The 19,483-nt window shown below is 44.8% G+C and overlaps 1 protein-coding gene across 4 annotated transcripts in view; it reads left to right on the top strand.

The window, feature by feature from the left end:
* CCDC9 (coiled-coil domain containing 9) overlaps positions 1-19,483 on the top strand; it is a 364,568-nt gene that overhangs the window by 210,458 nt on the left and 134,627 nt on the right. For all 4 annotated transcript variants that reach the window (XM_069207573.1, XM_069207570.1, XM_069207571.1 and 1 more), the window contains exon 12: positions 13,873-14,359. In XM_069207573.1, the coding sequence (XP_069063674.1) occupies positions 13,873-14,359 (487 nt within the window). The remainder of the gene's footprint in view (positions 1-13,872; positions 14,360-19,483) is intronic.

Raw genomic sequence — 19,483 nt, 5'->3', positions numbered from 1 at the left:
ATTTCTAAATGTAATTGTTAGCAGAAACCTACTCCCTTTTTTACTGCACTACTCTTCACTGACCCAAAGAAAAACCTTATCTGTTGTCAGCTTCCTTAGAGGAGTGTGGGCTGATCTTCAAGGAAAGATGATCTTTTTAACACCTACAATACTCTTATCAGTTATGTATACAGTTTATTATACATTTCTCCACGGCAGTGACCATCACTTCTGAGGGATTCCTCTAACACAAATTTCCTAGCTTGTTAATCTCTCTCCACTGCCAGACCGGATCCAGAAAGCTCTTTGCAATAGCTCCTGTGCTCTGGCAGTTGGCACCATGGACATATTCCGTAGCTCCGTCCCACATCCGTATATTGCAAAATGGACACCCATATAGGTGCCACGCATGTCCACTGAAATCCTTTTCACTTTCTCTGTGTACTTTGACACCTATCTCAAACTCCACTTCCACTGTTTCCATCTAAGCTTTTGACACTGCAGGCATGTCTCTCCCCAGCACAACAGGTTTTAAGCAGTATTGCAAGCAGATATTGGTCTAGAACCCTCACATCGAATGTCTTCAGGGTCTTGACCCCAAACATGACTTCAGGTCCTGCAATAAATGCACTGATGCCGTGAGGGAGCCTGAAACCAGACTTTGTAACTGATCAAAAGAAGCATGGTCATTCCTGGTCCCATTTCTGTGCACCATTTTTTGCTTAGATCCAGGTGTTTTGCTTTCCTTCTCTTATCTTATGACTGAGCTTACAAAACTTCTCTGGAATGCACTTCTTAGTTTAAAGAAGACATCTATTATTATTATTACTTCACCACGAGGTTCCTGAAAGACGAGATTAGTCAGTTGGAAGCACACTTTTAAAAGTAGTCGCAGCAATGAAAGCGATATATATCAAAGTACTTCTCAATTCCAATGTACACAGCAAATACATGTGATTATATTATAGTATAACTTCAAAGCAAAGAATAAAAGTCAAAATTGCATCACCGTAGGGCCTATCACTGCTTGTCATCTTTCTCCTATCTTCAAGTTGATGACTCCTGTTCAACTGCGAGAAAGAGACTTTCAACCCAAACGGGAGCCAGGCAGCTGACGTCCGCTCCTAACTGAAGTCCTGGAAGATCTCCCCCTGCTGCTGCTGAGGGCCACCGTTAAAAAAACCTACCCCTTTCTCTCAGACCCGGGAAATAAAACAAGCCATTGGAGATTGGGCAGATCTCTTAGGCCTCTCCTCTTCCCAAGGCCGAGCAAAAAGGAAAACACCAAATATACGCTCTTATCATGTTAGGGTTTGGTGTGAATTCAGTTTGAAAAACACAGCTTGGTCAACCATGTGGAAAAACACAGCTTGGAAAAACAGAACTCATCTGCAATGTCTCAACTACAATGTCTAACTCCATGTTAAAGCCAATAGGCAGCTAACCTAAACACCAAATGTAATGTCTAATGCCATGTTAAAGCCAATAGGCAGCTAAACTGAATACAGAATGTAATGTGCTACTGGTGAACATTGAGCAACTAATATGCGCAGTGGTGAAACACAAAGTCATTGGTCAAACACAATTAATAGCATAACACCAGGTCAGAGGTGAAGGACAAGCCCAAAAGACATTCTAAAATCAAAGTGAGACTCTTTCCCCTTGCAACGCTCTTGCTCCACTGTGAAGTCACACAATTAGCTCTTGAATGGGCCTACTCTGATTTCATTCTCTGATTCGGGCAAAATTCCAATTCTGGAGTTTCATTCCAAAGTTCTTTGAGTGATTGTCGACTTTGTGGCAGTTTGTAGCCTTCAAGATAGCTTTGCTCCAATATTGTTCCAGATTCCTCTGGTGGACCTTCAGGCCCTATGGATCATTCAGCACCTTCAGTTGACTTCTGCCTGTGGGTCCTTCTTCATGCCAGAGTATACCCATTTGGCCTCAGTCCATTCTGCCCCCAATGACAGACTTCATTGGTTGCTCCTGTTTTAGCATCGGTTCCAGCTCTGGAGATGTTGATTCCGGATTCCTAGCTGACTCCTTTGGGGGCTCCAGAGTGACACTCCTTCTGTCTTCTTGCCCCAACTACATTATTTCAGCAAGATGAAGGCACTCTTTGGCTCTTACTCTGATGCTGTTCAAGGGTGAGAGCCTGTTCCACATAGTTAAGACAAGAGTGAGGAGGTGAACAACTTGCTCCACTCATTACACTGATGATGGCTTACGTGTTAAACTGCAGAAATGCTAATGGCTCAGACAGTGGAACAAAAGCCAGTATTTTACAGCCTTTGCCATTAACATATAACACCTTACTGTCTTTAAATGAAGCTTTAACTTGGTCCCCCCTGATACCTTGTTCCAGATCTTGCTTGGCATTTTGCTCAGCTGCATTGACTTTCTTCTGGTTATTTCAGTGTCTTAAGGCCCTTGAGAGATTTATAGTTCAGGCCTCAACAAGTAAAGTTTAACCAAATGGATTTTCTACTGCACCCTAGGACAGGGAGTCCAAGAAACTGATGCTGTGTTCAAGAGTCCTTTCTGTGCAAAGCTTAGTGCTTCAGTCTATGAACTCTGTGTCCATTTTGGGTTATTACACCCATGTCCTATTGGGTATGGCATGTTAGATTTTGCCCGCAGTGCCTATGGTTTTCTGGCACGCCTTTACCATAGCCTGGCCATCCTGCTCAGTTTGGACAAAATATACTTTGTGGTCCAGCTTGCACACCACAGGCTGTTTTGCTTGGGCTGTGGGCACCAATTTTGAGATTCAACACCATGCTTGGAATTGCGCCCCCTGAGGACATTCTAGGTCTCTCATCAACATGCTCTTTGACGGTGCCATGCTGTTTGGTAAAAATCAAGTTGTGTGCTGGGCTGCTTCAAAGGAGTGCTCTATCTTGTTTTCTGTGGAAATTTTACTCTACTCTCAATTCCTCCAGCAGTCTTGGAAATGTAAAGGTAATTTAAAGGAACTTTTCTACCGTCCGAGGCAGCCCTTACAGAATATCACGGAACCGGCTCAGCCTTGTTGTTAATCCAAAAACGGGAATGGTAGTATGGGATGAGGCTACTAAAGATTGTTCAGCCCTCCTACTTCACTTAGACTGCTGCTGCCACCACGCCACTAATTCTCCATCCAGTTGCCTTCTGGTCAGTAGTAGGCAGAATTTAAAATTGTCTTTTAGCTTGTGTGCGATTACCTAGGACCAGTAGATCCTGCAGAAAGTTCTGTTTGGTTAAGTTCTCCCTTTCTACTATCTGCCCCAGCCATTTTTTCGGAAAACATTGTCATTTTTAGACCTCAGACTCTACAGTGCCTCAGCTACTGGCTCCTAAAGTCAAGCCTGCCTCGAGGACTACCTGCAGAGGTTTGTTTTCTGGTTCAGAGTCAACGAACTGAAATCCCACATTCAGCTTTTTCTTAGGATTCCCTTGATAGAGACCATTCTGGAAACAGTAGCTTCAACTGCCTTTTCACCCCTGCATTGAGTCCATGACATTGAAGCTTTCGGAGTGAGCACTTGGTCTGACTCTGCAGGTTTTGAGGCTACCTGGGCTCCTGGCTTTGTGCACCCTGCAGATGCCTCACTTGTTGCACTTCTTTAGAGGAACTTTCACCTTAATTTAGCCCATCACTTGGGGTGCCTTCTGGACAACCTCCTCATTTCTGACAAAGTAACCCACGATCTGGGATCACGCATGTCCGCTTTGTGTGCTGCAGACTGCACTTCTTGCTCCAGCTAAAGCTTATAGTTGTGACAGACGTCTCTTCTCTTACCTGAGTCTAAATGGACCATGTAGCGATCGGGGGACTCTGGTCATCAGTCATTTGGAGCAATGAGCTATCCTGTTGGCCTTCAAGACTTATGCCTTTCATCAAGGGTAGGTCAGTCCAAGTCTTGATGGACAGCATGACCACCATGTGGTACTGCAACAGGCGGCCCAACTTGTGTTAACCCTGGACTGGGCTTGGAGGTTCCGGTATTAGGAGCTTTTGAATCTCCACTTATGCCCTCTGCTTCGGCTGCCTCTTCATGAAAGTCTGCTATCCCAGAAACGGGGCAGGCCCTGTATCCGAACTTCCAAAATCTAGACCCCCTGGCTTGGAGATTGTTGGAAAGGGCCTATTCTGCAGGGCCCAACTTTTTGCCAAACTTTTTTGCCTTACTTCTCCTATTTTTCAGACCCTCTTTTTGTTGGCTTTTGGCACTTTACCACTGCTCATCAATGGTAAAGTGCATATGTTCTCTCCCCTAAAAACATGGTATGATTAGCTTACGCCTGTTTGGCATTTAATTTATTGTACGTCCCTTGTAAAGTGGTATCCCATATAACCAAGGCCTCTAAATTAAATTCTACTAGTGGACCTGCAGTGCTGATTGCACTGCCCACATAAGTAGCCTTTTAAACCTGCCTCCAGCCTGCCACTGCAGTGCCTGTGTGCCTAGTTTAGTGTCACTTTGACATGGCACTTCAAACTACTTGCCAAGGCCTAAATTCCCCTTTTAGTACACCCAAGTCACTCCAATGTAGGCCCTAGATAGCCCTATGGGCAGGGTGCTGTGTACATACAACGTATGATGTACATTTATGTTTTGCATCTCATAGCGATGCCAAACAGGCTATTTAGTTTTTCACAGCTGAGAGAGCTGCTCCTCTCATAGGTTCATATTAGGTATTCTCTTGAATATTTTTAAATGGTAATTTCTTATCTGAAAGGAGTAGTGTGGACATGTTTGGTATGTTTGGAATGGTAGTGAGAAATCCTGCTTACTGGTGTAGTTGGATTTTACAATACTATTTTAGAAATGCCACTTTTAGAAAGTGGGCACTTCTCTGTGCTTTTAACGCTAGTGTTTTGCAGACTGACTCAAATCCATGTCTAGGGCAGAGTGACAGCTACACTTTGTGCATAATTTCCAGACAGCCACAACACAGTAGGGCCTGGGTGTGACAGAAGAGGCATCTGCATACTGAGAGTCGTCTTGGGCTGGGGAGAGGGAGGGTCGTTTACACCTTACATGTCAAAAGGCTGTGTTCTACCCTTACACAAGGGGCTGATTTACCCCTGCTGATGTCTGGAGCCGGGGCTGAGTTATAAGGGGTTGTGTTACACTTGAAAGAGTTCCTTTGAAAACACCCCCTGACCAAACACATTTTGGAGTCTAAGTGCAGGGGCTGAGACCCCATGATTTCTAGAGCACTTTTGGAACTGGGACTGAATCTCTGTCAGAAGGGCTGCTGCGCTGTGCAAGGGACTCATCCGGACTGTACTTCTGCTGTTGCCCTGCTGCCTGCTACTTGCTGGATGACCTAAATGACTCACTGGATTTTTTTTCTTCTGCTTGTTGCCCTTCTTCCAGCTGCTCCCCGGCTCTTGCGTCACTGGGCCCTGATGAACTACAAGGGGAAACCACCATTATTGTTAGTTGCTGAACTGTGTTAGCCTACTTACTGCTGGGCTGCAGAAGAGACTACCACTTTTATGCATTGGATTTGATAAGCTTGCCTCCCTGTTGTGGGTACCCACAAGTGTCCTCCCATGAGCTCATCACAAGGAGAATACTGTTCTGCTGCCACCTGTATTCACCGTGTGCCTCAGCTTCTTGATCCCTGAAATGGCATTGTTTGTTTTCAACTAGCACCTGTTGAGCACTTTACACCTTTACACTGCTAGTGGCACTAGATTGGTGTGAGCTCTCACCCCTCACTATTTTATTTCCTTCTTGCCTATTGAGTGTTCCACGCTCTCAAGGTACTCTGCGAGCAGTACTAGCCAAACCCCAGCAACATTAAGCATCTCTTGCTTACAGAGGCAGTGAGGATGGCAGTGCTGCAAAAGACACACCAGTCCAGCCACCCACAAGGCCAGGGAGGTCTCACACGCCCCCTTCCTGCAGTACGAGACGCTTGCGTGGCCACTGCACTCATCCCTGGGCTCGTTGATGACCGACACGCTAACTTTGCTACTAGGAGCAGGCCAGGTTTCCGGGGCTCGTTCGTCCATCAACATCCATTTTGTGTAGGCATTCCCCAGATGGGGTTGGCTGTCAGAGGTCGGCCCTATCCCCGGCAGGACTGACAGTGGGGACATTGTGTCGGCTCTGATTGGAGAAGGATTCGACCTCCTTGAGTGGATGCGTTGCTGAAGGGATGCAGGAGCCACCCCTTAATGATCCCGTACTTGTGGGACCCATTGAGGTCTCCCTGCTGCTATTTGCAGTGTGTGGGTAATCTCCCCCCCCCCCCCTGCCCCTCTTCCCCCCCCCCCCCCCCCCCCCCCCAAACCCATTGTGGGGAGACATACCTGGGGGTGGGGTGGGGTGGGGTAGGAACCTGCCCTTTGGTTCGGCAGTACAGGGCGAATCCACACCAGAGGTCCCCATTTACCACCTGGCAGTGGCTCCATGTTTCATCCCAGGAACTTGCCCTGATTACCGAATTAGAGGTAGTAGGCATGCAGGAACCCCTGTGCCCTCCTTTTGTATGTCGAAGTACACTGGTTTCATTTAGGCTCCCCAAAAGTTTCTGTAACCCTGCTGGTAGGAGCGGAGGGTCCCTGTGCCCATGTGGACTTACCATTACTGATAGGTTCATGGTAATATTTTTGGGAGTTATGTACTTGTGGTGATCCCTGATGTTTTTATGTGTTTTGTCTTAACCAAACTGTTGCATTTTATGCCGTAATTAACTCACTGGTGTACGTTGTGTTGCCTTGCATTGGTCAGGGTGTAGAAAATGTGATACAAGTGATGGCCTAGAATGCATAGGAGTTATGATTCACGTCATAGTGGTCTATGTTATATGTACAATATACACTATATATTTTTATATCTTCTGGTGTTGAGTCTCTTTTGAGGTGTATTTATTGTGTCACTGGTGTGAGTGTGTTGCACAAGCGCTTTACACATGACCTCTGGGGATAACCCTGGTGGCTTTGTTCCAAGTACCGGGGGTGAGCACAGGTTATCTTTGATGTGTTAGTTACTTGGCCTGACTAGAGTGGTGAGTTCTGCCAGGCTTAGGTGCATACCCTAGCCAATCAGAAACCACATTTCTAACAGAGATTGACTTCAATCAACTGAGAAATTTTTATATGTGGAGGCAGTACTTTTCATTTTGGCTGTTCAATGACCATTCACAAAGTAGATTTTTCAGAAATTGGTCTAATTGGTGTAAACATACACCCAATATGATTAGAAGTGGGTTGATCCTCCACAGGCTAAGCTGTCTGATGTAATTTTGTTTGAGTCTCTTGGCTCTGAAGGTCGTGTTATTAATTGCCTTCATTTCTATGTGCCATGTGACTGAGTTACAGGCATAATTGGTCCAGCTTCTGACTACCACCTTTTCCCTGAATAATGGTTGTTTTGGAAGTGTATATCTTTTATTAAGAAAGTAGTGTCATTTTTTCATATGGAGCAGTATATTAGGCTCCCTGCATTTTTCTCCTAGCCCTTTCTCTTTTAGTAGGTTTCTCCTGGCCTCTGCCTTGTGCCTGCACCCTTACTTGTACTAGGGCAATTGACCAGGCCCAGCCATTTCAGGCTCAGCTCCATCACGGTCATAAGGCTTCCTGCCTCAACCTCCTCCCTCTTTTATCAACGTTATGCTTTTCTCTTGCTTATTTACAGCTCTCCATTGAGTTTCACCACTTTCTCTGCCTCGTTGTCCTTTGACCGTCTTTGCCACTTTCTGAGCTTTTTCTTTTTTTATTCTCTGTCGCTTTCTTGTTAATTTCTCACCCTTTCCTTACTATTTTCTGAACATTTTCCATTCTTTCTCTATCATTCTATGCCACACTTTGTGTATTTCTTAGTCTTTCTTTGCCACATGTCTATGCATTTCTCACTCTTTATCATTCGTTCATTGCCTCTGTCCTTTACCACCATTTTCTCTGCCCTTTGGCACACTTTCTGGGGGTTTTCTCTTTTCTTTCTTTTATTTTCTTCTTCTTCATTTAGTACTTCTCATCCTTTTGTTGTGCTTTTCTGAGTAGCTCTCATTCTTTCTCCTTCATTCTTTGCCACTATTATGTGCTTTTGTCTTAAATCATTTAACTATTCTCACTGTTTTTTGTTTTTTTTACGCAGTCCTTCCTGCGTTTTGCCCTCTTTTAGTGACAGCTTTTTTTGCCCTTTATTTAAGCTTCATGCTCTCAAGTGCTCTCTTATTAGTACTACTTCTTCCTTTTGACTTCTCTTTTGCTTTCCTTCGTGCCCTTCTCCCTCAGTGGCAACCTATCCCACTTTGACTCCTTGGCTGCTCTCCCTTCCTGCTTTCCGCCGCTCTCTTAGCACTTCTAGCCACCACAAAGCTCCTCCCCTCCTGCTCCTACTTAATTGCGGCAGCAGCTGCCGTGCCAAAGGCAAACCAGTTTGCACCCATCTGCATCGCACCTGGCCCCAGGGCTCCTAGTCCTCCGCACCACCACCACTTCCCTGCTTCGCAGCTGACTATGAAACCCGGACCCACGTCTCAGTGGTTTTGTCGAGTCTTACCAGCCGACATCAACGGCGCCTTCACCTTCTCCACTTGGCAGTTGTCCTGCACATGCCCACACCCTCAGGCACATTACACACTTCTCGCTCACCCATGTTCACCTGTTCCCTCACATCTCCTAGCCCTTACCCACACATCTCCTGCGCCTTACTCAACATCCACCCAAAATCTGGGACCTGCTGCACAACCACACACTGGACCTGCTCTTCCTGGCAGAAACCTGCTGACTCCCACTTCAGCTCCCAACATTTCTAATGCCCGCCCCCCCTCCATTGCCTCCAATCCTACCTACCTCTCCCCCCCACCACCACCCAGGTACAGTGTCACAAGACAGGACTAACAGACCCGGAGGAGGGCTTGCTCTCATTTTTACAGAACACATCAAGTGCTTCACTACCTCTTCTAGCACCAGCAGCACAGTGGAACATCTGATTTTTAAACTCCATATCACTGCCAAATACACCCTGAGCGGCACTCTGTTTTATTCCCTACACCCACCCCCAGGACCCTGAACCAACTCTGAAAGTACACTCGTGGACTTTGTTGCACCCCATTGACTGCCGCCTTCCCTGCAGTACTCATCTCCAACACCTTCATCCTCAGCAGCTACTTAAGTTACCACCTGGAGGACTCCACCAACCCCCAACACAGTTGACCTGACAAACCTTGAACTCACTCAGAGAATGGAAGGCCCCACTCATGCCACTGGACACCTACTGGACCCAATCTTCACTAGCTTCTGAGAAGATTACAGTGGACAAGCCCACACCCATCATCCGGTCCAACCATGCTGTAGTCCATTTCTACATAGTTATCTGTCACTGTCGCAGAAATGAATCACTAATCCCTCACAATGGGACTGGAGCAAGTTCTCTGAGGAATCCTGGACCTTGATGTTCCTACACATCGACTAGAACACCACAATGACTGTCTCTCCAGATCTATCTTCAATGCCTGAATGACCGCCTCCACCATGGCCCCACTCAATACCACCAAGGCCACCAGAACCAGACCACTAGTAAGCTCAAACTCCCTAAGCACCACTGAAAGCAGCTAGACTACACCGACAAGAGCAACTACAAATCAGCCCTCGATGATACCATCAACAAATCAGAGCCACAAAGTGCCCTTTTCCCAACGATAGCATGGAAAGCAGCACAAAGGAAATCTTCATCATGAAAGATTTCACCTTGCCAACAACAAGCTCCACTGGCGTCACTCACTAGATCTCTGCACCCAACTATCCCTCTTGTTTAGCAGCAAGATCGGCAACATCTACGGCAGCTTCAAATCCTAACTGAACACTTCCACCCTCGCAGACATCCTACCTGTCTCTTCCAATGCCCTGTCCATCTGGCTCACCATTCAAGAAACTGCAGCGGCCATGCGCACCATGCACTCCAGAGCACCATTGGACTCCTGTCTTCAGACCTAACCACATCTCTGAAACTACCCTCATTGTCATCAGGGATGACATCTGAGTTATCATCTATCTGATGCAGTCTCCCACTCCATGCTTATTCAAAGCCTTCACAATGTTGGCATTCAGGGACTGAAGTATACAAGAATGTGATAGGTGAAGTGCTTGAATTAATCTCTGCCACTGGTAAGTACTCAGGCCTCATTCAAGTATATCGTTATTTTGCACCCTATGCCGCCTCACTTTGGACCCGGCCATATGTAACTCAATCTTGACCCTTCTCCAGTAAGAACAGTCCAGTCGGAACTGCCAGACCAGGTCCTCCTTGAAGCAGAACATGAGCAACACAACCAAAGACTGGTTTTGCCTTCAGTGGGGCTTTTAAGTCTAGTATAGATAAGTTCCAGAGGCATGGTGAACAAGCATCATCTGACTCAAGATGCTCAAGATGTTTAAGGTTGCTCCCTTCAGCACCCTCAGAACTGACACAAAAGCCCTCATCACCAGCAAGTAATTAGGGCAATACACTCTACATAGAAATCCATGCACAAATGACCAGAAAACTCCAGACCATACAAAATTCCACTGCCAGACTCACACTCAGACGTCTCCTTAGCACCCACATCACCCCTACGTCTTATATCTCCTCTGGTTTCTCATACACAAATGGGCCCTCTTCAGACTCCTCACACATGCGCACACACACACACACACAAATTCTTGCACAATATCTTCCCCACCTACATTAAAAATCACATCAACTTCCACACACCCAACATCTCCACGTAGCCGGACTCCTACTCACAAATCCCCCTCTTATGCATGCCCAGACATGGCTGCCAGGGCCTAATCCTACCTCACTCACAAAGCCTGGAATGACCAGCCCAGCACACCAAAGCTGCCTTGTCAGTTCTTTAATTTTGCAAGAAAATGAAAACGTGGTTGTTCAGCTGACTCAGCCTACATCACTCCTGCTTTTCAGCATGGGATACAATCACGGATGAGTTGTGCAATCTACAAATACCCACAACATCACAAGGAGAGGAGGCTTCATTGAATGGATCCAAGCCAGCCCTTAGTTTTGATATTGATAGAATTAAGCTGTACCAAATGCATGATCAGCTCTTTGTTGGATTTGCTTGCGGGAAGAAAGAAAGTTGTTGCAAAAACAGACCTTCTCTCATTGGACTGTCCTTTGCATAAAGTGGTAATATGCCTTAGCCTGGACATCTGCCACGCTGCGATGTGGGCATCAGTCCTTCGTTTCACCATGCACCACTGTATTGACTCATGTCCACAAGGAAGTCATGATACCTGTTCAGTTCTACAGAACCTTGTATAAGTCCCCTCCTCCTCAAACCCTTCTACAGGGAGTGCAGAATTATTAGTCAAATGAGTATTTTGACCACATCATCCTCTTTATGCATGTTGTCTTACTCCAAGCTGTATAGGCTCGAAAGCCTACTACCAATTAAGCATATTAGGTGATGTGCATCTCTGTAATGAGAAGGGGTGTGGTCTAATGACATCAACACCCTATATCAGGTGTGCATAATTATTAGGCAACTTCCTTTCCTTTGGCAAAATGGGTCAAAAGAAGGACTTGACAGGCTCCGAAAAGTCAAAAATAGTGAGATATCTTGCATAGGGATGCAGCACTCTTAAAATTGCAAAGCTTCTGAAGCGTGATCATCGAACAATCAAGCGTTTCATTCAAAATAGTCAACAGGGTCGCAAGAAGCATGTGGAAAAACCAAGGCGCAAAATAACTGCCCATGAACTGAGAAAAGTCAAGCGTGCAGTTGCCACGATGCCACTTGCCACCAGTTTGGCCATATTTCAGAGCTGCAACATCACTGGAGTGCCCAAAAGCACAAGGTGTGCAATACTCAGAGACATGGCCAAGGTAAGAAAGGCTGAAAGACGACCACCACTGAACAAGACACACAAGCTGAAACGTCAAGACTGGGCCAATAAATATCTCAAGACTGATTTTTCTAAGGTTTTATGGACTGATGAAATGAGAGTGAGTCTTGATGGGCCAGATGGATGGGCCCGTGGCTGGATTGGTAAAGGGCAGAGAGCTCCAGTCCGACTCAGACGCCAGCAAGGTGGAGGTGGAGTACTGGTTTGGGCTGGTATCATCAAAGATGAGCTTGTGGGGCCTTTTCGGGTTGAGGATGGAGTCAAGCTCAACTCCCAGTCCTACTGCCAGTTCCAGGAAGACACCTTCTTCAAGCAGTGGTACAGGAAGAAGTCTGCATCCTTCAAGAAAAACATGATTTTCATGCAGGACAATGCTCCATCACACGCGTCCAAGTACTCCACAGCGTGGCTGGCAAGAAAGGGTATAAAAGAAGGAAATCTAATGACATGGCCTCCTTGTTCACCTGATCTGAACCCCATTGAGAACCTGTGGTCCATCATCAAATGTGAGATTTACAAGGAGGGAAAACAGTACACCTCTCTGAACAGTGTCTGGGAGGCTGTGGTTGCTGCTGCACGCAATGTTGATGGTGAACAGATCAAAACACTGACAGAATCCATGGATGGCAGGCTTTTGAGTGTCCTTGCAAAGAAAGGTGGCTATATTGGTCACTGATTTGTTTTTGTTTTGTTTTGTTTTTGAATGTCAGAAATGTATATTTGTGAATGTTGAGATGTTATATTGGTTTCACTGGTAATAATAAATAATTGAAATGGGTATATATTTTTTTTTTGTTAAGTTGCCTAATAATTATGCACAGTAATAGTCACCTGCACACACAGATATCCCCCTAACATAGCTAAAACTAAAAACAAACTAAAAACTACTTCCAAAAATATTCAGCTTTGATATTAATGAGTTTTTTGGGTTCATTGAGAACATGGTTGTTGTTCAATAATAAAATTAATCCTCAAAAATACAACTTGCCTAATAATTCTGCACTCCCTGTACTTGAAGGCATTTGGTACTGATTCACATGGCGAGGAATGTATGGCTAAAACTATACATCAGAAGAACAAGTTACTTACGTTTAGTAACTCTCTGGACCTGATTTAGAGTTTGGTGAATGAGTATTCTGTCACAAAAGTGACAAATATCCTGTCTGTCTGATTGCACGTGCATTTTATCCTAATACAGTTGTAATAAGGCAGATGAGATTTGTCATATTTGTGACTGAGTACCTGTCCCCAAACTTTGTCTGACTAGGTGTCTATTTACAGATTCTTTACTGTCCTTTCCACTTTCCTCCATGTTCCTTAAAATGGACATTTCTGAAGCAAAAAGATTCCAGGTTAGGTCATTGACTGGGTCAGTATTCTCATTTTGTCAGCCATACTCCCTATCTGAGGACATGGAATATGTAATTGAATAAACTGCAGTCGACATGGGGGTGATACCTGTATGCAGCTATGTGACATCATGTCTGGAGGCGGGATGGAGTCATGCCAGAGACTCATGTCGCCACCTGCTGGCCAACAGCAGCTATAAGTAAAGGGTTTTCTGGATTCAGTCTGGCACCTGGGGAGATTCACATAATGCGGAGTCTGCAGCTAGACAAAGTATCCCTGGTTAAGAACATTATAAAAGTAACTTATTAGTTTGAATTTTTCAAGAGTCGTTTCCATCTTTGCACTATGCTATCCCCCTTCTTCTTTAGTATTTAACAATTTAAACCAAACCATCGCTTTTAAACCCAGTTCTGGGTTTGTTTTGTATTACTACATTTTGTAATGTACTTTGGTTCCCTAAACTTACCACATCTCTCCTTTGCCATTCTTGTAGCTGTTAGTGGCCATTGAAAATGCTCCACATTTGTTGCTGTGGATTACCTTGGTTATTTCCTTCTTATATCATTGGACAACTTTGCAAATTTTCAGTGGTGTTGCTTAATAAGTTTTGGGCTCCAAATAATCTATAAACAGTGTAACTTTGCAGTGAAAGATAACTTCCACTAAAATTAGTTTGTTCTCATCTAATACAGAAAGAAGTAAAAAGTGCAGAGATTCCTACAGAAGCGGTTGCTCCAGATGGTGATGATGATGCTCAGTGGGAGGATGTCAGTGAAGAGGAAGAAGAGATGGTCGGTGAAGGAGAGTATGAGGAAGAGGAGGAACTAGAGGAGGAAGAAGAGGAGGAGGAGGAAGAAAAAGAGGAGGAAGATGAAGAGAATGCTGACCCTAACATAGTTACTACAAGTGAGCAGTTCCAAGGCCACTTGGGAGATGCTGGGGAAAATGAAAGGACTCCTGCTCCAAAACTAACTATTACAATTCCTGAGAAGTGTATGGTAGAAAGGAGCCCTGAATGCAAACCCCTAAGTCCCTTCTCCCCAGAAGAGGGGTACTGCCCAGTGACAGACTGGGGAGAACAAATGGACATGGAGCTGCAGACCCCTCAAAGCAGCAGTGAAGACAGCCCTCCCCAAGCAGATAACAGAACCTCTCATCCAGCAAGCAGTGAGGCCTCTGGTAAGGAGACTCGAGGGTGAGCTGTTTCCATTCTTCCTTTAGAGCTGATGGTTTGAGGCTAGATAAAGGTCTCTTTGCTGCAAATATGCACCCTGTTCTTGTCAATATAAATGTTCAAATTAGAAATGTCTGTCTTATTGCCAGTTTTTTTTCCAGATATGTGGAATTGATTATTCAAACCGTTGATCTTATTTTAAAAGCTGCTCCAGTCAAAGTAGCATTCAACTGATTTTATGTGAATGTGTTATCCACCGGCTCATTTGTGAAGCATACATTAGTGTGTTACCTACCCTCTTGTCTGGAGGTGTGTATATATTATGTCAATTTGTCATCATTGGGTGCTCACAAGCTGCCTTCCAGTGAATTTGCACTCCTCACCATTGGCATTTTGACTTTTCTCTCAAATTTGTTGCAGTTGTAAGTTTCTTTTTGTTCCTTGACCAACTTTGCTATGGTCATTTTTTTCAAGAAGCATGATTGTAATACTCCTACTGTTTAACGTAGTTAGCCTTAGACGTTAATCACAGAACTGTGGTGTGATTACCTTTTGGTAAACCTTTTAATTTTTTTGTTTTGTTTTGTTCTGTTTATGCGTCCAAGAAACATGGTTCGAAACTGATTTTCCCCCAGTCATGTTTTCAGGCTTTTCATAAGTATGCAAAATGGAATCTAGAAAAGCCCGACCAATGGGCAGCTTGGCCACTTACATAAAATTGAACAATAACTAAAAAATAATGTACCAAGAAATAGACATTCATTTTATACAAGCTGTACTTCTTGAAATTTGGCTTTTTAGTGACAGATCTTCACCTATATTAATCCTAAACATGTATATCAATCCAACCCTGAAAAATAAAAGAACATCCATAAGGGAAATGCAAACATTGTATCAGCTAAAAAACAAAAATGCAGTCCGGTTGATAGCTGTTAGTTACTGGAGAATTTAATGCAAACTTAATGACTGCGCCATGTGAACATGGAATAACTCTAATACAGGATGAATTATGGGTGATTCTACAAACAATTTCAACACCTCAAAAAAAAAAAAGATAAACAAGGAGAGATACTTGTCGCCGATTTCCATTCAATGGACATAAGAGCGCCCTAGATGGTAGATTTGGCCACAGTCAACCAGTTAACTCTAACTCGTCTCTGTTTTGAAGGAAGCCATTTTCGACTATAATTAGTTAGCATTTTGATTTTCTCTCAGTAAAAGGTGACCATCTTCAAAGTTTTTTTTTGTAGCAAACTTTCATACTCTCATACTCTTGTCAAGAAAATAACACCTTTTAAGGGCAAGACGGGGACTGAGAACTTGAAATGTCCAAAAAGGGGCGGCTGTGCACAGGAAAAATTATCCAAGTCTGAGCTGCTACTTGAACTCCGGCCAGTTATCAACGAAAAACGAGGTTAAGTAGAATTAATCAAATGGAAAACTGTCCACAATCAACGATAAAACTAAAATACGTAGTCCTCTCAAAGGGAAAACCCCTGCAGAAATGTATCGTTCAGCGAATAACTCAAACCGGAAAAAGCTGTTTACTAATCGCAATCAAAGTCTTAAACACCCATCAGACCTCAGATTGGTCCAACACGCAAAACAAATGCAAATCGTGTAGCAAACCAATTGGAACACTGAAATATAAGCAGGGGTCACGTTCTAGTCTGTAATCATACATGTAATAAAGGCATTTCTCCAGCCTTTTGAGCCTTCCTCAGTAGAATGGCTTATAATGTAACATTACAAAGCCAAAATGTAACTGAATATCACTGGATCATATTTTTAGAGGTATTGTTTAATGACAGAAGGCTAAGGTCCATACATTTGTTTTTGTGTCAAAACGAAGGACATTGAAAAAACATTGTCTTCGTCAACTAGTAATCTTCAGTACCATGTCGGAAGGGATAAGGAATAATTTTACAGTTTCCATCATCAAAAAAGAACGACAAAACAGTGCTCTGGGTCCCAACAGCACACAGCTGCCCTTTTTAATTGCAGCTGTGATTTTTGAACATCGGTTCTTACACCACTTTTAAATCAAAGTTTGCTTACACAAGCTGTTCTAAAGTTGTGGCACAATTCCATCCTCCACCTGAAATAGAAAAAGGGAAAAGTCTCCAATCCAACAAATTACCTGCTAATTGCCTTAATGGACATTGAAGACAAATGCTTTGCAAATTGTATTCTGCATGACCTTGAGTTGCGGGACCTGAATCCCTTTTTCACAAACAGACTTTTTTTTTCAGGTATTGCCAGAGATCTTAATTAACATCCTTAACCTCTCAATCTTAACTACAAAAGCTAAACTCTCAAAAGCATTACTTTACAAGTGCTTTTATTTTAGAGCTGGCTTGAATAAAGTGCTGCAACGTCTGCTTTGGGGGAAAACTGTATAAATGGGAACACCATTCCTCCCTCCCCCTCCACCTAACGTCTATTGAAGGCTATTAACAATATCATACAGACATGTGGTGTCGCGCCGCGCGGTGCGGCGCGAGCCGAGAGCTCGACTTCGGCCGGGCGTTCGGCTCGGGCCGCGCACCGCGTTATTAAGACGCGGCGCGCCCCCAGCCTCTCCTGCGCGTTTCGAGGCCCCAGATTTGCTTGGGGCCTCGTTCTTCCTTCTGCCTTTCACTGTCCCAGGGGTCTCTGAACCCTCTTACCTGTTTTTCTTCGTTTCTTTGTCCTTTCTTCTGTTTGCAGTCTGTTGTGTGCCTTTCTTTATGTCTTTTCCTCCTTCCCAGATTCCTGTGCTTTCCCAGCATTCCTTGTTCCCTATTCTCTATGGTCCCTCTACTATTCTGTTCTATATATTGTTTCCCTATCTAAGATGGTGTCCTTTTACTTCCTGTGGGTCACTTCCTGTTTGTTGGTATATAAGGGCTGTGTTTTTCCTCTTTCCTTGCGCTGCAACACTTTCTGCTCAGTTGGTGTCTTCGCTCCTGATTTCCTTGCCTTTTGGTTTTGGACTCAGCATTCTGTATTTTCTGATTTTTGCTCCTTTTGGATTCCTGTTTGTTGTTCTTGTTTTTCTCCAGGACTTTTCCTGTTTGGAGGTTTTTCCCCTTTGGAAGGGGTTTTTCCCTCTGGCGCTACTTTCTGAAGGGCACGGTCTGTTCTTGGTGTCTCCATTGCCTACAGCACCGTGGCTACCAGAAAGAGTCGCCCCTTTTTGGGCCAAAGCCGAACATTGAAGATTCACGCCACCAGATCTGCAAAATCCAGGCGCAAGCAGCACGTGAGTCGTGACAGATTGCAGCGCCAAACCATTCCGACGTCCTCAAACACCATGGATAATACAGTGGCGGCTGCTGCAGATCCGGAGCAATCTCTGTTAACCACGATTCAGCAACAAGCCCAGGAGTTGCAACAACTACGTAATGAAAATGCTGCGTTACGACAGGCTTTGGCCCTCCGCACCAGTGATGTTCCGACAATCTCCGCTTCTACCCCTTGTTTCTCTGGTGAACCAACCAAGCTTCGCGAGTTCTTGGATGCTTTAACGGTGTATTTCGCCTTCCGACCTACTCAATTCTCCCACGACAGGACCAAGGTGGGTTATCTTATCAGTGCCTTATCCGGCCCAGCCTTGGCCTGGGCAACCCCGATGGTGTCCTCCGACGACCCTGTATTGTCAGACTATTCCGCCTTTGTGAGTCGCTTCAAACAAATGTTTAGCCGTCCTGGATTGGAAGCCTCCGCTGAAGAAGCCTTGTGCGACATCCAACAAGGCTCCCAAGACGTCCTGCAATATATAACCCGTTTTCGTCAGCTGGCGGCAGAGACCACTTGGGTGGAACGTACTCTGGTAACATTATTTCGTAGAGGACTCAAAGAAGAAATAAAGGATGAACTAGTGCATTCTACCAGAGCGGAAGATCTTCGTGGCCTGATGGATCAAGCACTGTCCATCGAATATCGTCTTCAGGAACGGAGATCGGAAAAGAAAAGGAGTAGAGGGTTTACCCAACCAAGTAGCTCCCGTGCATACCTGCAGCGTTCCGAGGAACCTCGCACTCCTGCTAGAGACATCGAAGGGGAACCCATGCAGGTGGATACTACCCGAGGTCCGCTCTCTGCTAGTGAACGAGAAGACAGACGCAAGAGAGGGTTGTGCCTGTATTGTGGTTCTGCTGGTCACATACTCCGTACCTGTCCAGTACGTCCGTCCAGACCTTCGGGAAACGCCACCTCCCGTCCTCTGTAAGAAGGGAGGGGACGGGATCTACAGCTATACCTTCCATCAGCTCCTTTAATGACAATACAACTGCCTTGTTCATCTTTCCTGTCCTGTTACAACTTCCTGACGGTCGTCAAGAAAAGACTATGGCATTACTAGACTGTGGTGCTAGTGGTATATACATGGACAAGACATGGGCTGCTGCTAACCTAGTTCCTACTCAAGCAAAAGAAGTACCCGAACAGGTACACACTGTGGATGGATCTTTGATATCCTCTGGTCCTGTAGACACCACTACCCTGATGTTAAGTCTACAGGTGGGAAACCATCAAGAACACATCTCCTTCGATCTTATTATGTCCCCTAACCATACCATCATTCTTGGAATTCCGTGGCTCATTAGACATAACCCATATATAAATTGGGTTACCCGGACAGTCTCTTTGTCTTCGCAATTTTGTCACGAGAACTGTTTTACTTCCGACAAGTATTGGTCTCCGAAAAGATCCTTAGCTACTGAAGGTGCCACTGGTATGTCCATTAATACGGTCCAAGGGGTCCCAGACCACTATTTGGAGTTTCAGGATATTTTCCAAAAACCGTCAAAACCTGTGCTACCTCCACATCGAGAATATGATTGTGCAATTCCATTAGAACCCGGCACAATTGTTCCTTTTGGGAGGATGTACTCCCTCACGGAACCCGAAAGGGAAGTTCTAAAGGAGTATCTGGACGAAAATATACAGAGTGGTCTTATTGTTCCATCGTCGTCTCCGGCTGGGGCCCCTCTCTTTTTTGTGCCCAAGAAGACTAAGGATCTTCGTCCATGCCTGGATTTTCGAGGTCTGAATAAAATCACCATTAAAGATCGTTATCCTTTGCCTCTCATCAGGGACATACTGGAAGCAATCAGAGGGGCCCAACGTTTTACTAAATTGGATTT

The sequence above is a fragment of the Pleurodeles waltl genome, chromosome 9 (genome assembly GCF_031143425.1).
Source record: "Pleurodeles waltl isolate 20211129_DDA chromosome 9, aPleWal1.hap1.20221129, whole genome shotgun sequence".
In the NCBI taxonomy this organism is placed as follows: Eukaryota; Metazoa; Chordata; class Amphibia; order Caudata; family Salamandridae; genus Pleurodeles; species Pleurodeles waltl.
The sequence above is the reverse complement of the archived record's forward strand: the minus strand, read 5'-3'. Positions and strand labels throughout refer to the sequence as shown.